General features: G+C 45.1%; 1 protein-coding gene across 1 annotated transcript in view; it reads left to right on the top strand.

The window, feature by feature from the left end:
• The window catches only part of CCND2 (cyclin D2), a 28828-nt gene extending 21650 nt beyond the window's left edge, over positions 1-7178 (top strand). The window contains exon 5 of the mRNA XM_037152889.2: positions 1846-7178. Coding sequence (XP_037008784.1) covers positions 1846-1995 — 150 coding nt within the window. The 3' untranslated portion in view covers positions 1996-7178. The remainder of the gene's footprint in view (positions 1-1845) is intronic.
• The last annotated feature ends 11001 nt before the right edge of the window (positions 7179-18179 follow it).

The following is an 18179-nucleotide window of genomic DNA, read 5'->3' as shown; positions in this document are numbered from 1 at the left end:
TCTCCTACTCAAGTGCCAGTGCCCTTAGAAACATGACATCTTTAGCCTTCACCACCTAGACCTCTCAACAGGGGGTGAGTGACTTAGCAGCCCCAGTGCTGCTGTGTGGCCTTGGAGGGGAGCACGGGAAAGGTCTGAGCAGCTGGTGAGAGGCCCGCCGGCTTCCTCACCACTCGTGAGAGAATTATGCGAGGTGGAGGATGTGACCAGGAGAAGCCGCAGGAAGGAAGGTTGGCAGGTGTCAGTAGGTCATCTGGCTCCATAGCCTCTGCAGGGTAGCACAGTCCCTGGTTCCATAGCCTGTGCAGGGTATCACGGGGCCCTCTGTGGCTGGGTTATGTCTGTCTTCTTTGACCTTCAGTCTGCAGTGCCAGTCACAGTGTCCCCTTCACCAGTCTTGAGCAAATGCTAATACATACCTCATTTTGGAGAAATCTGAAGAGTTACTTCAAATCTAAAGAATTCTTTCTGGACTGATTATCTATTGTTACTCATTATTAAGAATGATCATTTGTTGAACTGCCTCGTAGCACTTCATAGGTAACGTCTCAGTCGACCTTTATCCAGGTAGAGTTTCATTACCCTTGTTCTACAAGTGTGGAAACTTGGAGAAGTTCAGCAACTTAGCTGCTGCCCACAAGTGTGGTGGGAGGACAGCACATCACCAGCCTTCGTCCTTTCGTTCTTCTTACTTTCTGGGTGACATTTCGTCTCTGCCCTTAGCACTCATTTGCTGCTGTTCCTGATCTTTCACAAAACCCTGTAATTTGAAATGGAAAATGGACAAGAGATAGGAAAGGAAAATTTGGGCAAATGAAACCTTTGCTCCCGAGGAATTAACTCCAATTTTATTTTACATCTTTAGAATATAAAGATAATCCTTATGTGCTTGGCAAAGGGTCACCTCTGTCAGTGAAACTTGTAGAGTGACATGGACAGATGGGAAGCACAGATGAACCCAGGGAAAGGGCCAGGCAGAGTCAGTTGAATATGTTTTCCACATGTATATGCTACTGGCGAGAGGGCAGAAAAGCAACCTTGCAGAGGACAGAGGTTGGATATGATCACTGGCAAGTCCTTCGGCTCACCCAGTGCTTGCTAGTCGCAGCCCTGGTCTCTGCCTCGTGGAACCCAGGATGTGCCATTGCATCCATGTCGGGCAGCTAGCAGAAGCCTCTGCCTGGGGCAGACACACTCAGAATTTTCCCTACCAAATATAGACTAATGTCAGAGCAATCCTGCAAATTCTTGCTTATACCCAAACTGGACAGTACAAGTGTCCAGAACTTTGTAAACATTCTGTGTTCTATTTTCATGAGAGTTAAAGGAATGGTAAATAAGCAGGAAAACAGAATTTTTGTTTTTAAGCACTTGCACAGTGTACGTGAGGGTCGGCACAGCTCAGCCCATTCTCTTCTTACCCTCAGGTGCTGTTTGTCTACTACTAGAGCACTACTGCTGGCCTTCCCCTTCCCTCTGCCCCCTCCCAACTTCCCCGAGCAGAAAGCACCTGTGGCCCTCAGATCACTGGGCATTGCATGCCCATCATCCAGGCCAGTGCTTCTCAGGTTGTCCCATGCATTTAATCACCTGAAATTCTGTGTTTTTCACAAACTCCCAGGTGACACTGAAGCATGAGCTTGGAGTAGTGAGGTTCTATTGGCATTTTAAGAGCACATCTCCTTTACTTCACATTCCTTTGTACTGGGAAACTAGCATGGAATTATGGGAGGCTTGAACTGTGTGCGTGTGTGCGCGTGTGTGCGTGTGTGCGCGTGCGCATTAAATGCTCTGTGCCCTGTGATGTTGCTAACAAGCTCTCTGGTCTGGCCATTCTCCTTGCAGGATTGCCTCAAAGCCTGCCAGGAGCAGATTGAGGTGGTGCTGCTCAGCAACCTGCAGCAGTTTCGTCAGGAGCAGGGGGATGGAGCCAAGTCAGAGGAGGAACTGGACCAAGCCAGCACCCCTACAGACGTGCGGGATATTGACCTGTGAGGTTGTCAGTCGGGCCACATGGGAGAGATGTGTTCCAATCTGTTCTCTCCTTCTCTCTGGTTATTTTGTTCTTTATTATGTTTTAGGATGAAACTTAAAAAAAAATTCTGCCCCCACCTAGATCATGTTGAAAGGTCTTTTAGAAGTGAGAGAAAAAGGTCCTATAAAAATGGAATAATTAAAAGCATTTGGTACCTATTTGAAGTACAACAGAAAGGAATCCCTTGTGTATGCGAACAGTTATTGTTTGATTATATTAAAAGTAATAGTATAACGCTTACAAGAAAACTGCAGAGTAGCTAGAGAAAATGTATGCCTGCAATATGGGAACTAATTAGAGGAGACTTTTTCTTCATGTAAACTAGCACATATACACCCCTTTTAGGATAACTTCAAGGAACTGCGTATGCCATTGATGGCATGATTAGATTGCAAAGCCATGAACTCGAGAAGGAGTTAGAAATGAGGAGGGATATGGTGGGGAGGGAGGACAAAGCAGTCTCAGCGTGACCGAACCATTTTGGATGGAGAAGCACCTGTGGTCTCGGCCACCTATTGCTAAGTCTAGAGCGTTGCTGGATCTCTAGTTAGGAACTCTTGCTGTCTACAGTAGCTGCTACCTAAAAAAGATGTGTATTTCCCAGTTGGACACAGGTGATTGGATCCTGGGTTTTATGTTTTTTGACATCCTGCTTCTTCCAAACATGGTTCATTGCAGACACCACCATATTTTGTCTGAAGGGGTCAGTGTAGCTCTGGGCCATTCCCAAAACTCCTATGAAATTGAGGCAGATGGAGACCAAGGGTGGGATCTGGAATGGAAGCTCTTAACGAATTAAAGAGTAATGTGACCTTGGCATTCCTTACTTGGAGAAAACTAATTTTTGGTGCTAATTGGCATGTCTGGTCCACAGTTTAGCATTGTTATAAACCATTCCATTCGAAAAGCACTTTGAAAAATTGTTCCCGAGGGATAGATAGATGGGATGGTTTATGCAAATCATGCTGAATAGACTTCTCCCTTCTCTGGTGCCCCGCCCCTTCACCCCCAGTCCTGGTACTATTCACTTCTGGTATCTGACATTCTCTGGTACATGTTTCTGGTCTCCCTGCTAGGACTGAAGAGACAACCCTTTCTGCTGACATTCCCATCACAACATTCCTCAGAAAAGCCTAAAAACAAAGATCTGTTATTCTGATGTCATGTACGGATCTTAATTCCCACCTATATACTTCTCCTTTGGACATGGAAAGAAAAGTTGTTGCTGGTGCAAAGACAGAAAGCTGAACATCAGTGTGGCATTTTGTTCCCTTTTCCGTTTTTTTATCAATGTCATTGCAAAGGTGTATTCAGTGTACTTGAATTTTTTCCCTCTCCTGCTTCTTAAATGCATTCAGTCAGCAAAGAGGTTGGAGCAACAACTTTTTTTTTGCACAATTATAATTGACAGGTGATGAAGCTATTTGTTAAAATATTTGCCTTTTTTAAGTAAACAAGAAAAATCAGAACAGGGCTATTTGAACAATTATTTTTTACATGGATTCTGCCTTGTTTCATAGCATGAGGGTTGAAGATGGCGAAAAATCTAAGGGTCTCTTATTTTTCATTTTATTGTGTTCAGTTTTTTTATTACTTTTTTTTGCGCTGCTAAGAAGCTAAAATCATACATCCTTATTCACATTAACAGTACCTAGCTGTAATGTTTTTCACAAAGTGTGCTGCTATTTTATAAACATTTTTATAATATATTATTTTACTGCTTAAATTCAAAGTCCTGAAGTAGATGGTTGAGATAATGAGTTTCGTACTGGAAAAGCCCTTCCATAAGTTTATCTTCTGGTAGCGTATTCACAGTTGTTTTTTTTCCTTTTGGTTTTTTTGGTTTTTTTTCTTCTCTGATCACATTCTTCAAAGACAGAGTGTTCTTTACCTCAGGTTTACTGGACAAAATCAATAGCTACAAAAGAAAATGATTCGCATTTTTGTTTTCATAATACCTCACAACCATACAGTTTCTGCTAGGGAGCCCATGAGTGTGGGGGAAGCAGGAGGCAGGGGAGGCAGGTGGGTCTGGCCCAGGGTCTCACACCCTGGGACCTTTTCAGTAGTGAATGTCACCAGGCTTCCATTTCGACTCTGGTATCCTCATCATGATGGAAAAACAGTTGAACTAAGGGATTTCCCCTCCTGCCATGGCAGACATTGAGCACAGATGTTTATGCCTCGGATGAGGAAGTCATTCATAATTTGCACTTAGGTATCAGGTGTCCGGAGACAGGCCACTTGGAGACCCTCATCTTATAGCTCTTTTTGAAGCAGGGCTTTCCTCGCCAGGGCCCTCATCTTGCAAGGACCATTTCCTCTCTCTTCCCCCTTCCCTGACATGGGCATCCCTAGTTTACGGTAATCACAGGCTTTTTTAGGTCTGAATCTGTAGCATGCGGTGTTGTGAGAAATTCCTCCCATCCGTCTCCACCGGGGACAGTCAGCCCTGTGCAAGGCCAGGTCCTCTGCTAAGTGGCACTGAATGTTTTCTAGGTTGAAATCACATTGAATTGGCATGATTGGCAAAACAGGTCAGATGATTGATTACTGGATGGTAGTTGAAGGGAGGTGGTGAGACTGCTTCTTTACAGAGGTGCAAGTCCAAGGTGAATGAGACTCTTGCGGGGTGTTTAGAAGGGTTCAGGACTTGGTGAGTTGTTAGCATAACCCTAAATTCTAGGGAATTGCTGGTGGGGTAGTGAGTGGTGAATTCTGAAGTTTTGGAGAGGAAAGGTGAGCGTGGTGGGGGCAATCTTTTATCAAGAGCCTGGTTTGCACGGGACACTCGTCTGGTCCCTGAGGAGTTCCACAGAATGGTCCAAGGTGTGGTCCCTGGAGTTCTTGGGTGTCTTGGAGCCTGAAGACAAACTGAGGTACAAACTTTACAGTGACCAGTGACCAGTCCTTAAGCTCAAATGGGAGAAGTAGCAAATGAGAGAATCTGACAAGGAAGGAAACAGGCCAACAGACTGTCCTGCAGTCTGCGACTTTCCACTTCTGAAGCCCCGGATGTCACTGGGGCCTTCCAGCCTTTTCTGCTTCCTGTCCTCGTCCTCATGTGATGAAAGGTGTCGGGGGGGGGGGGGGTTGGGGGCAGGAAGGTGCTAGGTTGTCTGGTTTTTCCTGCCTGTTCCCCGCTTTAAACAAAAGAAGGATCTCTGATGTGTAAGTGGTTGGCACCCTCTCTTTGGATCTTGGTTTCCTTGGTAGATTTTGTCCCAGAGGAGCTCAGTTCTTGTGATTTTTATTTTTCTCTTTCAACTCCCACTAAAGGGGTTCCAGACCTGTTTGGGTCTTTTTCTATCTTAAAAAAAAACTCTACTTCCTCCTTCCTGTGTTTTTGTTTTTGTTTTTCCATCAGTGGGGGCTAAGTTGTTCCCCTAGCCTGCCAGATTTTGTTCCTTCCCCTATTTTGGCAAAATCCTAAGGGGAAAATCCTAGTATGCCAAAAATATATGCTAAGCATAATTTAATTCCATGCGGGTTCATAACAGCCAAGAAGCCTGTAGGTAGAAATGGGGTGGGTCGCAGAGCAGAAGGCATCCCAGGTGCTGAGAGGACGGCTCCTCAGAGACGGGCTGTTCTTGGAGGAGTCTTCACGCTGGAGCTGCCACAGGACCCTGCTGAGGAGCTTACCGAGTCTCACAGCCAGGTCCACCTCAGTCCGCATGCTTTGTACAAGAGGCTCTTCTGCCTTTTACCATCCTGGTCGGGGCTCAAATAACTCAGAGGCCACAGGGACTTAGAGGACAAGGCTGGGGGAGGAAGCAACCATGACTGCATCACGCTGTACACCCTCACTAGCGGCATGGGCTTCCCCCAGAGGGAGCTGTGGCTCCCCTGCAGTCTGATCCCTTTACGGCCTCCACGCTGCCCTAGAAGCTCAGACTGACAGGCTAGGAACCTTAGGTAGGATGGGATGGCTTTTCTCAAAGAGGGCAGGGGAATTTTCTCTCCGTGGGCCAAAGGGAGCAGGGCTGGGAGAAGAAATAGACTCGCACCTTATATCATGTAAATAATGATTTTCTAGTTCAAGAAGATGATATTGGTAGTGTGGGAATGGGAGGTAGGGATGGGGAGGAAGTCTGAGTAAGCCAGTTGGCTTCTAAGCCAAAAGGATTCCTCTTTGTTTATCTTTGAGACAGTCCAACCCTTCGAATAGCTTTAAAAGGGAAATTAATGCTGAGACGGTAAAGTCCCCTTAAGCCAACAAACTAGCTGTAGAACGAATGCGGGCATCTACCTGTGTGGGTTTGGAGCAGTTTTCAAGGGCTGCTCCTGCCCTTATCCATTTGTTCAAAATAGGGCAGGAAGACTCAAGAGGATGTTTGTGACTTTTCATAATTCTAGATTCTAAAGCCGAACACCATTCAGCTACATTTCTCAGAACTCTTCTCCTACATTTGTGTGTCTCTGCCTTAGACTTGGCTGGGCTATCAGACCCAATTCTTGGCTCAGGTTTCAAGAAGCCATTGGCAAATGTACCCATGCATGCTGTGGCTGCGTCATTTACTCCTTTGCCTGTAGCCTACTTTGGGGGAAAAAGTGCCTTACTGACTGTAGCCATTACAGTATCCAATGTATTTTGACAGGTGCCTATCCTTTTTAAAAAAAGTGATTTTTTTCATGGGTTTCAGTTACTATTGCTGGCCAGCTCTTAAGTCCCCAGCAGATCTCCAGGCCATGGGATTTTTCCCATTATGTTCATTACCCTTGTGCCATGTACCTCAGATCTCTCTCTCTCTCTCTCTCAGTTACAGTTTCTCGCCTTGAACTTTTTTATTATTATAATTTTTTTGCTTTAAATGAGTGTGATGCCATATCGAGTCAATGTAATTCTCTCACAATGTACTCTATAAGAGGTGTGGGTATTTGTTTGGTCGGGATGCTAGCAAGTGCTAAAGTAGTGTGAGCAGTATAAACAGAAGGTGTTTAGGAAGTTTGGAAAAATGTTTTATTGGCTATGATGGCGTCATGATATAGTCAGCTGCCTTTTAAGAAGACCTATCTGTTCAGTGTTAAGCAATTTTAAGAAGTGATAACGTATTATTCTGACTAGCTTAAAAGATGGATTTGAAAGTGGTTTTGGATGCAATTAGATAATGCTATTTGGACAATAAACTCACCTTGACTTAAATTCTCTGGCCGTTTTGACTTATTTATAGACCAGAAGTCCCCAGAGTGGAATTCATCTTTCTTGTGTCAGAACTTTGCTGGCAACAATTGATAAGTGATATAAAATAAACAAGTTCTAACCTGGGAGGTGACCTACATGCGCGTCATCTTATGGCAATGCAAGTAACTGGTGGCACTTTTTTCCCTTTAGGATCACCCATGCTACCATCTTATAAATTAGAAACCTCCACCCACTTTCATAAGGTGGGTAAGTCACTGCTGTCATGACAAGGACTCAGATGCCGGCCCTGATTATTGCCAGCTACTCCCTCTTGGCTGTGAGTGAGCATCTCCTGGCTTGGGAGGTGTCCGTGGGCCCCCGTGCCATCCCCACATTCCCTGCCCCTACAGCATTCCTGGCTCCCATCTGACTCCTGGCCTTCTGTGTGTCCTTCCCATGAGGTCTGGATCACAGCCGCACTGGTGGAGGGGCGAAGAGGCAGAACCTGGGGAGGAGGTGGGAGGGTTAACATGGAAGTGAAGTGCCAGGCTGTGGTCCCAGCAGCTCCCAGACCTCATCTTCTCAGACCAGCCTCCTTTCCAGGAGCAACGAGTAATGTAAAAGGCAGTGTCTTAATGGTCATTTTGATGTTAACTGTAAAAACTTTTCTCAGTAGTCCTGGTTTCCGATTTAATTACGATAACTTTTGGCAGTGAGATTAATTCTGCTCATTGGGAACACTAAGGTTAAGACAAGTCCCTGTTTGTCTCGAGTAACAACACCTAACAGTATCTTAATCCTGCAAGGACTCTAGAAATTCCCCTTTGTCACCATCATCTGTTCTGGTGGACAAGCAAGCAGGAATAACTTTTTTCTTGGGTTTCTGCCTAGTGGAGTCTGCTGGGCCTCCAGGGAGTTTCCCAGGTTGTCGCCCTCCCCCATCGTCACAATTCTGCAAGATCCCTCTCTCTCCCCTCCCACCCCCGTCTGCTTGCCCTGCAGTACTGGGGCTGTGTTTGTAAATAGTACTACGATTCCACTCCTTCCCATTGTTGTTTAGGTGCCTCCCACCCAGGGCCGTGGGTGTTTAAAGGTGGGAAGAGCAGACAGCAGGTGCTCCACTCCCCACAGCCGGCTAGTGGCACATCGGACGGCCCCTTTTTTGCACTGTCATGTTACAATTGGAAAACCTCAAATTTGAGACAGAAGTGCCCCTTCTGAAAGCAGAAACCAGTGATGAAGACATAGACACCCAAGGTCTATTAGTTTGTGCTCTAGTGAGTGTGTTTGAATTTCTAATGATTTTCTGAAGATCTGGAACTTTTGTTCAGTACACAGAGGTCACACCAAAATAAAATGTCTCACTTGGCTTAGTAATAGTTCAAACATACTCTCAGGAAGCAAGTCTTCAAAGCTGAATGTCACACTAGATTGTCACTGCCCTGCTCTTACCCAATAACAAGGATAGCCAAACTGCTGGTGACTGGGTGTCAAGGGGCCAGGGTATCAGGAAAAGGAAAGCAGAGCATCCATAGTAGCCGGAGCGTGTGTGTAGGGGGCCTACATCAGGCTTTCGAGGGAAAACGGTAAACAAAACCTGCTCGCCATGACCTCCGAAACTTGCTGTAGGGAGGCGAGGCCCACAGGCCTGTGAGACCGTGTGGATTGCAGACACCTGCAGAGTGAAGCGAGGCCCAAGGTGGGAGGGGAGCTTTCTGAGGAGCGGGGGACAGGTGTCCTCACGCAGATGAGTTTGAGGAAAACACTTCTGGTAAGATGCAACATAGTTTGTAAGCAATAGAGACTAAGTTTGACCTTTTCCAAAAATAGAGGGATGAGAAGTGATCTTAAAATTGAAGAACAAATATTCAAATAGCTTGACGAGCACACAAAATGTAATTAATGGATTTTAACGCTATAAACACAGATGTTATCCTCGTTAGACAGGGTCAACTCAGCCATTAATGTGATTTGGGATGCCCACCTGCCTAATTTCTCCCCAGGCTTACAGAATAAGGCTGACACTTTGGAGTTGATGACTTCAATCATGACTTCCATATTCCCCACTCTAGGCTCTGGCCTCTGGGCTCAGGGCTCTCTGGGAGCCTCCCCAAAGTGGACGAGCAGATTCAGCACTGGCCACAGGCCTAGTCAAGCAGGACAGTTCAGCCTAATAAAACAAGACAGAGCACAGCTGATTCCCCTCTGACCCTACCTGGGTATCCCTCTGCAGCTTTGAGTTGATGATTATCCAAAACACACTTGCATTTCATTTGTGATTTGCTTTGGCTTTGGCTTTGACTAGTCACCCTGGTCCTCGCCCCCTGCCCCCACCCTCCCATCACCCTCTGGCCCCTGTAGGACTCAACATGGATGTGTAAATGTAAGGTGCTTCCTGGAAAGTCCACTAGGTGGCACCAGTGCCACAGAAGGGAACAACATGAATCAGTGCAGCCAGGTGTAGGATGCTCAGGACCCAACACCTTTCTCCAGCAGACCAGCAGGACCAGCAGCTCCCTCACCTTCTTCTGTCAGCATTACCACCGTCTGACTAGCTTAATTACCACTGTCTGATTAGGTGGGACCCATGCCTGCTTCCAGTTCTTCTCAGTGTCTAATTCAGAGATGGCATACTGGCAGCCCACAGATCAACTCCAGCCTGCAGATATATTTAGTTTGACTCCCATGGTGATTTAAATTGCCTTGGACTTTCTCGCTAATATAAAATGAGAGCTTTCATATACAAGCTGGGATGTTAACTACTCGGGAAGTCTACCTTCTGGCAACGACAGGCCTGAGAGGCAGTGGGGCTGCAGTGGAGGACTCTGCTCCTTGCCAGCCCCCAGCACCCACCAAACCTGCTTCACTCATTGATGTCACCTGCCTGTCCCCTAATGCCACAGACCCCAACCTTTCTGGCCCCCAGGAATGGTTTTGGGGAAGACAACTGTCCCACAGACTGGAGGCAGCGCCCTCCAGTTGGGATGGCTTCGGGATGACACAAGTGCATTTGGCTGTGCTGCCCAGTTCCTACAGGGCCGGGCCCACGTGGCTCAGAGGTTGGGGACCCTTGCCCTAATGAGTTTGCAGCTCTGCAGCCTAACCTGTGCCTGTTTCACCTCTCTAGCTATGCAGAAGGACTCCTGTAAGCCTCGGCTGGAACAAAAAGGCCTGAGACCCTCTCTCCCCTTTATTACCCCAAACAAAAAAGACCTGCACTCTATTAGGCTTTGTAATCTTCTTTATCCCTTTATGGGTTTTTAGTTGGGGCTGGGCCAGATTTTTGAAATTCCTTCGAGACCTGGCTGCATAAGATCAGTTTTTTCCCTCTGCTATTTGTGTGTTTTTAGTTCCCAGGGCACCATAATGAACCCATGAGAGGACCAAACTGTGAGATTCGCTGTGAGATTCTTGAACCTGTTGAAAAAGCACAAGTTATCCCATCCATCAGTAACAGCAACATCCGTCACTTGATTTCCCACGTGGGGTGCTGGGCCCTGCTTTTCCTTCAGCAGAGGGCTGGTGGTACACCAGGCACTCTCTGCACCAAACTCCTCGCGCAACAAATGGCTCCTCGGCACCTGCGTTTCCAGGCACTCGGGCAACCTCAGTGACTGATGGCAAACAACAGACAAGAAGTCAGTCATAGACAACTGCTACTTAAGGGCTCCAGTGGACTGAATGCTCTGGAACCCTATGCACGTGCCTGATTCCGATTCTTTTCTCAGTGACTCGTTTTCTTCATCTGTGCAATGGGTGACATAACAACAGTACCTCCTGGGTTTGTTCATTTCGGCCCTTCCATGGTACTGGGCACATGGTCAGCACTTGCTAAGTGCTTTCTGTCCTCAAGGCTAATCCTAATTAGCCAGAGAGCCATCTAATCCAGTCTTTTTAAAAGTTAATTTTACAGACAGGTACCAATCTTTTAGCTATGCAGTACAGTCAAAACTTAGGCACTGAGGTGAGGGGTCTTTAGATAATTAGCAGCTAAGTTCATTTTGTAGTGTTACAGAGCTGTCTACAACCCCCTAGGGAATCAGATGCCTCATTTTGTAGCTGAGTCCATGGAGATCTCAGTTTCCAGTAAAGAGTCGGGCTGGGACTGGAACCCAGAGGTGGCTGACTTCAGGTATTACATATCTGCCACCACACAGGGATGCTTGATTCATTTCTACCTTGCCTACTGAGAACTGCGCTGGAGGAGTGAGATGCGCAGCTGAGGTGGGGTGAATTGGCTGATGAAATCATTGGAAAATGGACTGTCACTTTCAATGTAGACAAAGCCCAAGGAGAAAGAAAATGGCCTTACAATTGAAGGAGAAGTTTGTCAGGGAATTTAGAGCCTGGCAGTAGCGTTTTCTTTCCTAACACTTTTGCCTAAGCGTCTTGGTTACTCACAGTAATTCTGTTCAGGTTTCTCCCAGCACATTTGGCTTATAAATGTGTAGCCATTATGCTTCTCAGCCCAGAACTCACATCTGCAGGAATGTAACTGTCTTCCCGTAGAGCCCCTGTTGATGGGAAGATTCTGACTCTGAGGCCATCCCCATTGGTTTTCCCTCCAGCCCAGGTTTGCATTCTAGGTTGGGTCACCTGGTCACAATGCTCAGGGTGGGGTAGGGGGGCTGGGACAGCCTCCAGTTCAAGATGGCAGAGCCTCTTCAGGATCAACAAATTTCACATACTGATGTAAATAAATTCGTAATGCTTTTGATTAATGCATATAGTCTCTAAAAAATTTAAAGTGGGTGGGTGTCGGCCACTCCCTCACAACTTTGCTATCAAGTTACAGGGTGGGGCAACCGTAGGTTTACAGCTGTGAGTACCCAAACAGAGTTTACTCTTTTATTATTATTTATTAATTATTGTATTATTTCCCATACAAACTGTAAACCTACTTTTGCCCCACCCTGTATGGTAAGAGCAAAGCTGAGACTGAATTTCGAAGAACATCCCAATTTTAGCACACCAACAGGCAGGTCCTAAACAGCTCACACCTTCTGACCCCCAGGTCTGTGACACCCTCAGGCCTTTCTGACCACCACCTTGCATGAAAGTATCACTCCTCCAGGCAAACATTTTACAGGTAGGATTCTCTTACCTTTGGAGTCAGCAACAAGCAAGCAGAAGGCCTCCTGATTGTGTGTGGCTGGAGGAAAGGTTGTTAAAGAGGCTCAGCAAGGCTCTGAGGCAGCAGGCCAGTCTCCCTAGATGCTTAGCCCTGTTTACTCAGGGTGAGGAGAGTCTTGGCAAAGTCTAAGCAAGCCAATACACCTGCCTTGATTTCAGTGAGGCCCATTCCTAACTTGCATCGTGATAGTAAGCAGGCTGCTGTTTTTACCAATAAAATCTCATTCCTGAAATTCAGGACACTAATTAATTAGTAAAGCATGCATTATTAAGCAAGATACAGAAGTTCTTATGGACTATGGTTTTCCTGATTTAGGGCGCAGATGGACCATCCTTAGATTGTACAATATTGATTAGACTATGTCATGGACTGTTTGTGTCCCCCCAAATTTCTATGTTGAAACCTAATCTGGATGAGACGGCATTTGAAGATGGGGCCTTGAGGGGTGATTAGGTCATGAGGATAAGGCCATTATGAATGGGATTAGTGCCCTTATATCAAGCCAGAGAGCTAGCTTGCTCTTTCTGCAGCCTGGAAGAGGGCTCTCCCCAGAATACAACCATGCTGGCAGCCTGACCCCGACTTCTGGCCTCCAGAACTATGAGAGATGTCTGTTGTTTAAGCCGCCCAGGCTGTGGAATTTTGTTTTACCAGCCCCAGCTGACTAAAGCAATGCTTGTTGCATCTGGCGTATAGCTTACCTAAATCATCCACGGAGGCTGCGTGATCCAAAATATTTTAAAGAAAATCACAAACATTGCAACCGTGGCTTTTTGATGTTTCTTACTCTTGGATATAAAAGACCTGTTGTGCTGCTCCTACACCATGCCGGGGCTTGGAGCCAAGGGACTGTCTAAGGCCCTGTCTCCTATGCTGTGTGCCCACTTTTTTTCTGGGATCTCACTGCCTCCAGGAGAACTCCACCTGGGAAAGGGGCACAGGCCCTGATTTCCTTTCAAACTCCAACGCATGCCATTTAAAAAAATCACATTTCTACTTTGTTCCTATTGCTCAGGGAGCCCACCAACATCTATGCTGGAATCTATTCTTCATATCCCTCCCCCACTCAGGCCAACACATCTGTGTAGTCCAGGGGGCAGGGAAGCCTCACTCCTCTCACCACATTCCTTCAAGCCTTTGCTTACATCAAGATTCTTTTCATTATTTTCCAAGGAGAGAGATTCTTTTCCTTGGCTCTTTTGTCACCTTCCCCTCCTGAAAAAGGGAACACAGGATAAAGGGCCAAAAAAAAAAAAAAAAAAAAAAGGGCAGGGGAAAAACACTGATTACTATTTCAAAAAAAAATTATTCTGTGGCAGATACGATGCCCTGAGGCCCTGTAAGGGCTGTGCCCTGTGCCCTTCTTTGTTTAGGTTCACCCAGCCCTGGCGGCATTGAAATGGAGAGAACTCTTAGCTTCTGCAGGTTTCCATTCATGGCTCAGTTCAATGAGCCTCTGGACATCTTGGTTAATACTTACTTACCTGGAGAGTCTTCATGCCTCAGATGTTTTAATAGCAATCACTTATATTTTCCATTATGTCTCTGTAAAAAATCAAAATGAAGGGACTATGGAAAATTTGCTTTGATAGGACACTTCCTATCACCTTACTTCCTGTGTACCCTAAATCTTTTCAGGAACTAGGGCCCGGGAATGAGGATTTCAGGACGATACAGGTCTTCTCTTTTTCTTAGCATTCTATCAGAACTGTGGCAAAAGCAAGAGAGCCTTGACCTTCCCAAGTAATACCCCGTGGTGCTTACTGTCTACCCGGAGTATTGCTGATCTTGTCATATATTTATATAGTACATACAAATGGTCATAAATATTGTGACAGGGAGGGTCAGGATGCTGTGGTGGAAAGAGAGTTTCACTCAAACAAGAAGGTCTGAATTTGAATCCCAGAGCCACTACTTACTGGCTGTAAGAGCTCTGAGCCTCTGCTTGTTCTTTTATAAAATATGAAACCTCACTAGATTATTGAGAGCACTCATTAAATGAGGTAGTTTATGTGAAGTGCCTAATACATAAGGAAATTCAACAAGAATACATGCAAACACATCAAGTACTATGTTAATTATTTTTAAAGGAGCTATATATGCAAATGTTATATATTCACTTGGAGGAGAATATTTTTTTTGTGGCTCCTGAAGAAGGAGAGTTGTTGATCAAGTAGGAGTAAAACCATATGCATTTACAACTTTCCTAGTATCCCCTTAGTGCTTTGGCCATTCTTCCAAAGATCAATGAACTTGGGCTTGGGGAGAAATCTTTTTCCCACAGAGTGACCGGCTAAAAGGCAAGGCATGAAAAGGGATTAGTGGATGCATGTATTCAAGTAAAGGGGAGATCCCCAGAAGCACGTTGGGTGTAGAAGGCATCCTTCAACTGCCCATCAGCTGAAAAGCTATTTGACTGGCAGATACAATTTTTTTGGAACCAGCAATAATGGGGAACTATCGGTGACAGATGTCAGATGTTGGCAGGGCAGCTGCCAAAACAAATCTTCCTCTACCTTCCGACATCAAGCTGATGGAAGACTGGGCACAGTTGGCCTGGCAGCCTCTTCTTTTGGATCATTGATCGCATTATTATTTTTCAGTTGCTGGATAAAGCAGATGGTTTACCACGTATTTGTGATTTTCTGTTGACTGAGAAACTCTGTGCTTCCATCAGGGTGCAGCATGTAATCAATTATGACAGTGGGTGGTGTAGGAAAACCCCTGCCAGGAAAAGTCCAAGGCTTTCTCTCTTATGAAATTTGCATAAACCACTGCAATTTCCAAACTTAAAAGCAATAGAAGGAAAAAGCAAAGTAGTGGTGTTAGAAATAACTTGGGTAATTGCGAAACCACAATTCTGAGTAGGTCCCAAAGACTCTCAGTCTGTACTAATAATATTGATGTCAGTTTTGTCTGTACATTTTTCATCTTCAACTTAAATATTTTTGTCTCTATGCTTGTATTAAAGAACTTTAACTCTGAATCATAAAGTGACATAATCAGAAGTAAACTGAACAAATACCAAGTACACACATACCCATCAACTAAGATTTTTTTGAATATTCAGATTTGTATCCTATTAAGTAGTAATAATAAGTTGGCTTACTTAGTAGGTATGAATGAACACATACACGAAATAATATGTGCCTTCTCCCCTATTCACCCTCTGGATAATTTTCTTTGTGAAAGACATCTTGCTTCATTAGATGCATATATCAGTGGAAAAAGTCCTTTGGTAATAAAATAGCACAAGCATTTTTAACATTGTAAATATTATCTAGAGAAACTCTTGATGACATATTTCTTTCTTCCTATTTTAATGTATACGTTTTTTCTTATAAAATCAGGCTCATAGTAAATAGTTTTCTATACTACCTTTTTATTCCCCGTTTAACCACATGTCAGGGGAATGTTAGCATATCATTAAATGTCATTTAGGACCATGGTTTCTAACAATGACAAATATTGAGTGGGCTCTTACAATGTGTCTGGCACTATTCTAGGCACTGAAGACATAGAAGAGAACAAGATAGTCCCCGCCCTTAAGGAACTTACATTCTTATAGAGAGAAACAGGCAATGGACCTGTAAAATCAGTAAGTAATTGATGTAATTTGAAATCTAGTTGCTATGAAATAGGGTGGTCATGACCATATAGGCTACTTTGCTTAAGGACAGGCCTCTTGAGGAGATGACTTGAGTTAAGAACTAAAGGCTGGGAAGGAACGCAAAAGCAACAGAAAATTCAAGGCTTTGAGATAGGAATGAGCGCGACAGGCCTAGGAACAGAGAGAAAAGCATTATGGCTGGAGCTTGGTGAAGGGGCTTGAAGGGGAGAAATGCGACTGGAGACCTAGAGAGGGGCCTGGTCACCTAGGCATTGTAGGACCCATGTAAAGGGTTGCTATGAGAATCCATTAGAAAATCATCCAGCATGTAAGTGACATGATTTTACAGACATAACTTTGACAGCTGAGTTAAGGAATGATTTATAGCAGCAATTGTCCACCTTTTTCATTGCACAGCACACATAAACTAATTACTAAAATTCTGTGGCACGCCAAGAAAAGACTTTATATTTTGCTGACTGACAAAAAAATAGGTAGAATTTTGATTCATTCACATCAGATGACTATTATTGTGTTGGCTGTTGTCATTTTTTCATTTGACAGTCTAAGGGAAAAGAGGTCAGTGCCCTTGACTAAATAAATAGTCAGGTAGTGCATGTTTTAAAAATTCTGGCAGCACACCCATTGAAAGTCACTGATTAATAGGGTACGAATATCTGGGCAGTGGAGCTGTGTTAACTGGCTGTCAGAGTCCATCCAGACAAGAGATGAGGAAGGCACAGAATAGGACGTAGTAAGGTCACAGAACGGGTAGTGGACTCAAGACATGATTCAGTGGTAGAGATCACAGAAATTGCCTTTTTAGCTTATTTATTCATGAAGATTTTCACACCACAATAAATAAGCATGATTCAGACATATATAGACGCTGTACCCAATAATGAGTAAATCACATTCTTCCCAAGCACATATGGAACATTTGTAAAAAATGACCGTGGACTAGTTCACAACAGGGCTCCACAAATTTCAAAGATGTATATCTTTAAAGGTCTTTGAAGTCCGGGAGATTTAAGCCTTTAAATATTTTAAAATAATTAAATTTTTAAAATTAAAAATAAATAAATAAATATTTTAGTCTTACTATCAGAAGAAGAAGAAAACCTTCAGTTAAAGAAAATTATAGACTTCCGCCAAGATGGAGGCATAGGTGGATGTGCCGTGCCTTCTCACACAACCAAGATTAGAGAAAACTAAATATTAGCAACAGAAAACACAGCCAGAACACGGAAAATTGAACTTTTCAGAAGTCCGTTAACAACAAATTCTTCAGCCTGGCCGGTAAGGGGCGAAACCAGCGGCTGGCGGAGCAGGGTTGCACAGGAGGACTCGGCCAGACACACTCAGGCCCGAGGAATCCAGGCGCAGGGTCAGACCTAGTGAGCGACCCAGCGAGCGACCAGGCGAGCGACCGCGGGGGAGACAGCCGGGCCCGGGGCTGCGGGTTGACTGAGGTCGCGCATTTATGCGCCGGTGGACAGGCGAGGGAGTGGGCGGTTGGACCGGGCCGGCAGGTCCCCACGGCAAGCTGCAGTGGAGGGCGCCGCCATTTCCCTGCTCTGACCCCACCTCCACATGCAGCGTCATAACCCAGCGACTCTGAGTGGCCCGGCCCAGGTGAACCACCTAAGGTACTGCTCCTCCGCACCCAGCTGTGACAAGTGGCAGAGAGGGTCGCCATTTCCCCGCTCTGGCCACGCCCCCACATACAGCGTCACAACCCAGCGACCTGGGAATCCAAGGCGCCGCTTCTCACACTTAAAGGGCCCGAACAGACCAAGAATGGCGCAGGAGGATCTCAGAGCCCCAGAGCCAATAGATCTAAGCAATGAAGAAATAGCAAAACTCACAGACGCACAGTTTAAAACATTGGTGATCAGGATCCTCACAGAACTGGTTGATTATACCGACAAATTAGACAAATATATGAAGGCGAAACTAATTGAAATGAATGGAATTGCACAGGACACCAATAGCAATGAAAAGGAAACTGGGACTCAAATCAATGGAGTGGACCAGAAGAAAGCAAATAATGGCCAAACAGAAAAGAGTCAAGGAGCAAGAATTCAAAGAAATGAGGAGAGTCTTAGGAACCTCCAGGACATCTTTAAACGCTCCAACATCCGAATTCTAGGGGGTACCAGAAGGGGGAAAGGCACAGCCACCAGTGGAAAACTTATTTGAACAAATAATAAAGGAGAATTTCCCCAATCTGGCAAAGGAAATAGACTTCCAGGAAATCCAGGAAGCTCAGGGAGTA

This window comes from Artibeus jamaicensis, unplaced genomic scaffold, assembly GCF_021234435.1.
Source record: "Artibeus jamaicensis isolate MK-2021 breed Jamaican fruit bat unplaced genomic scaffold, CSHL_Jam_final contig_1028, whole genome shotgun sequence".
Lineage (NCBI taxonomy): Eukaryota > Metazoa > Chordata > Mammalia > Chiroptera > Phyllostomidae > Artibeus > Artibeus jamaicensis.
This window is presented reverse-complemented; position numbering and strand designations above follow the sequence as displayed.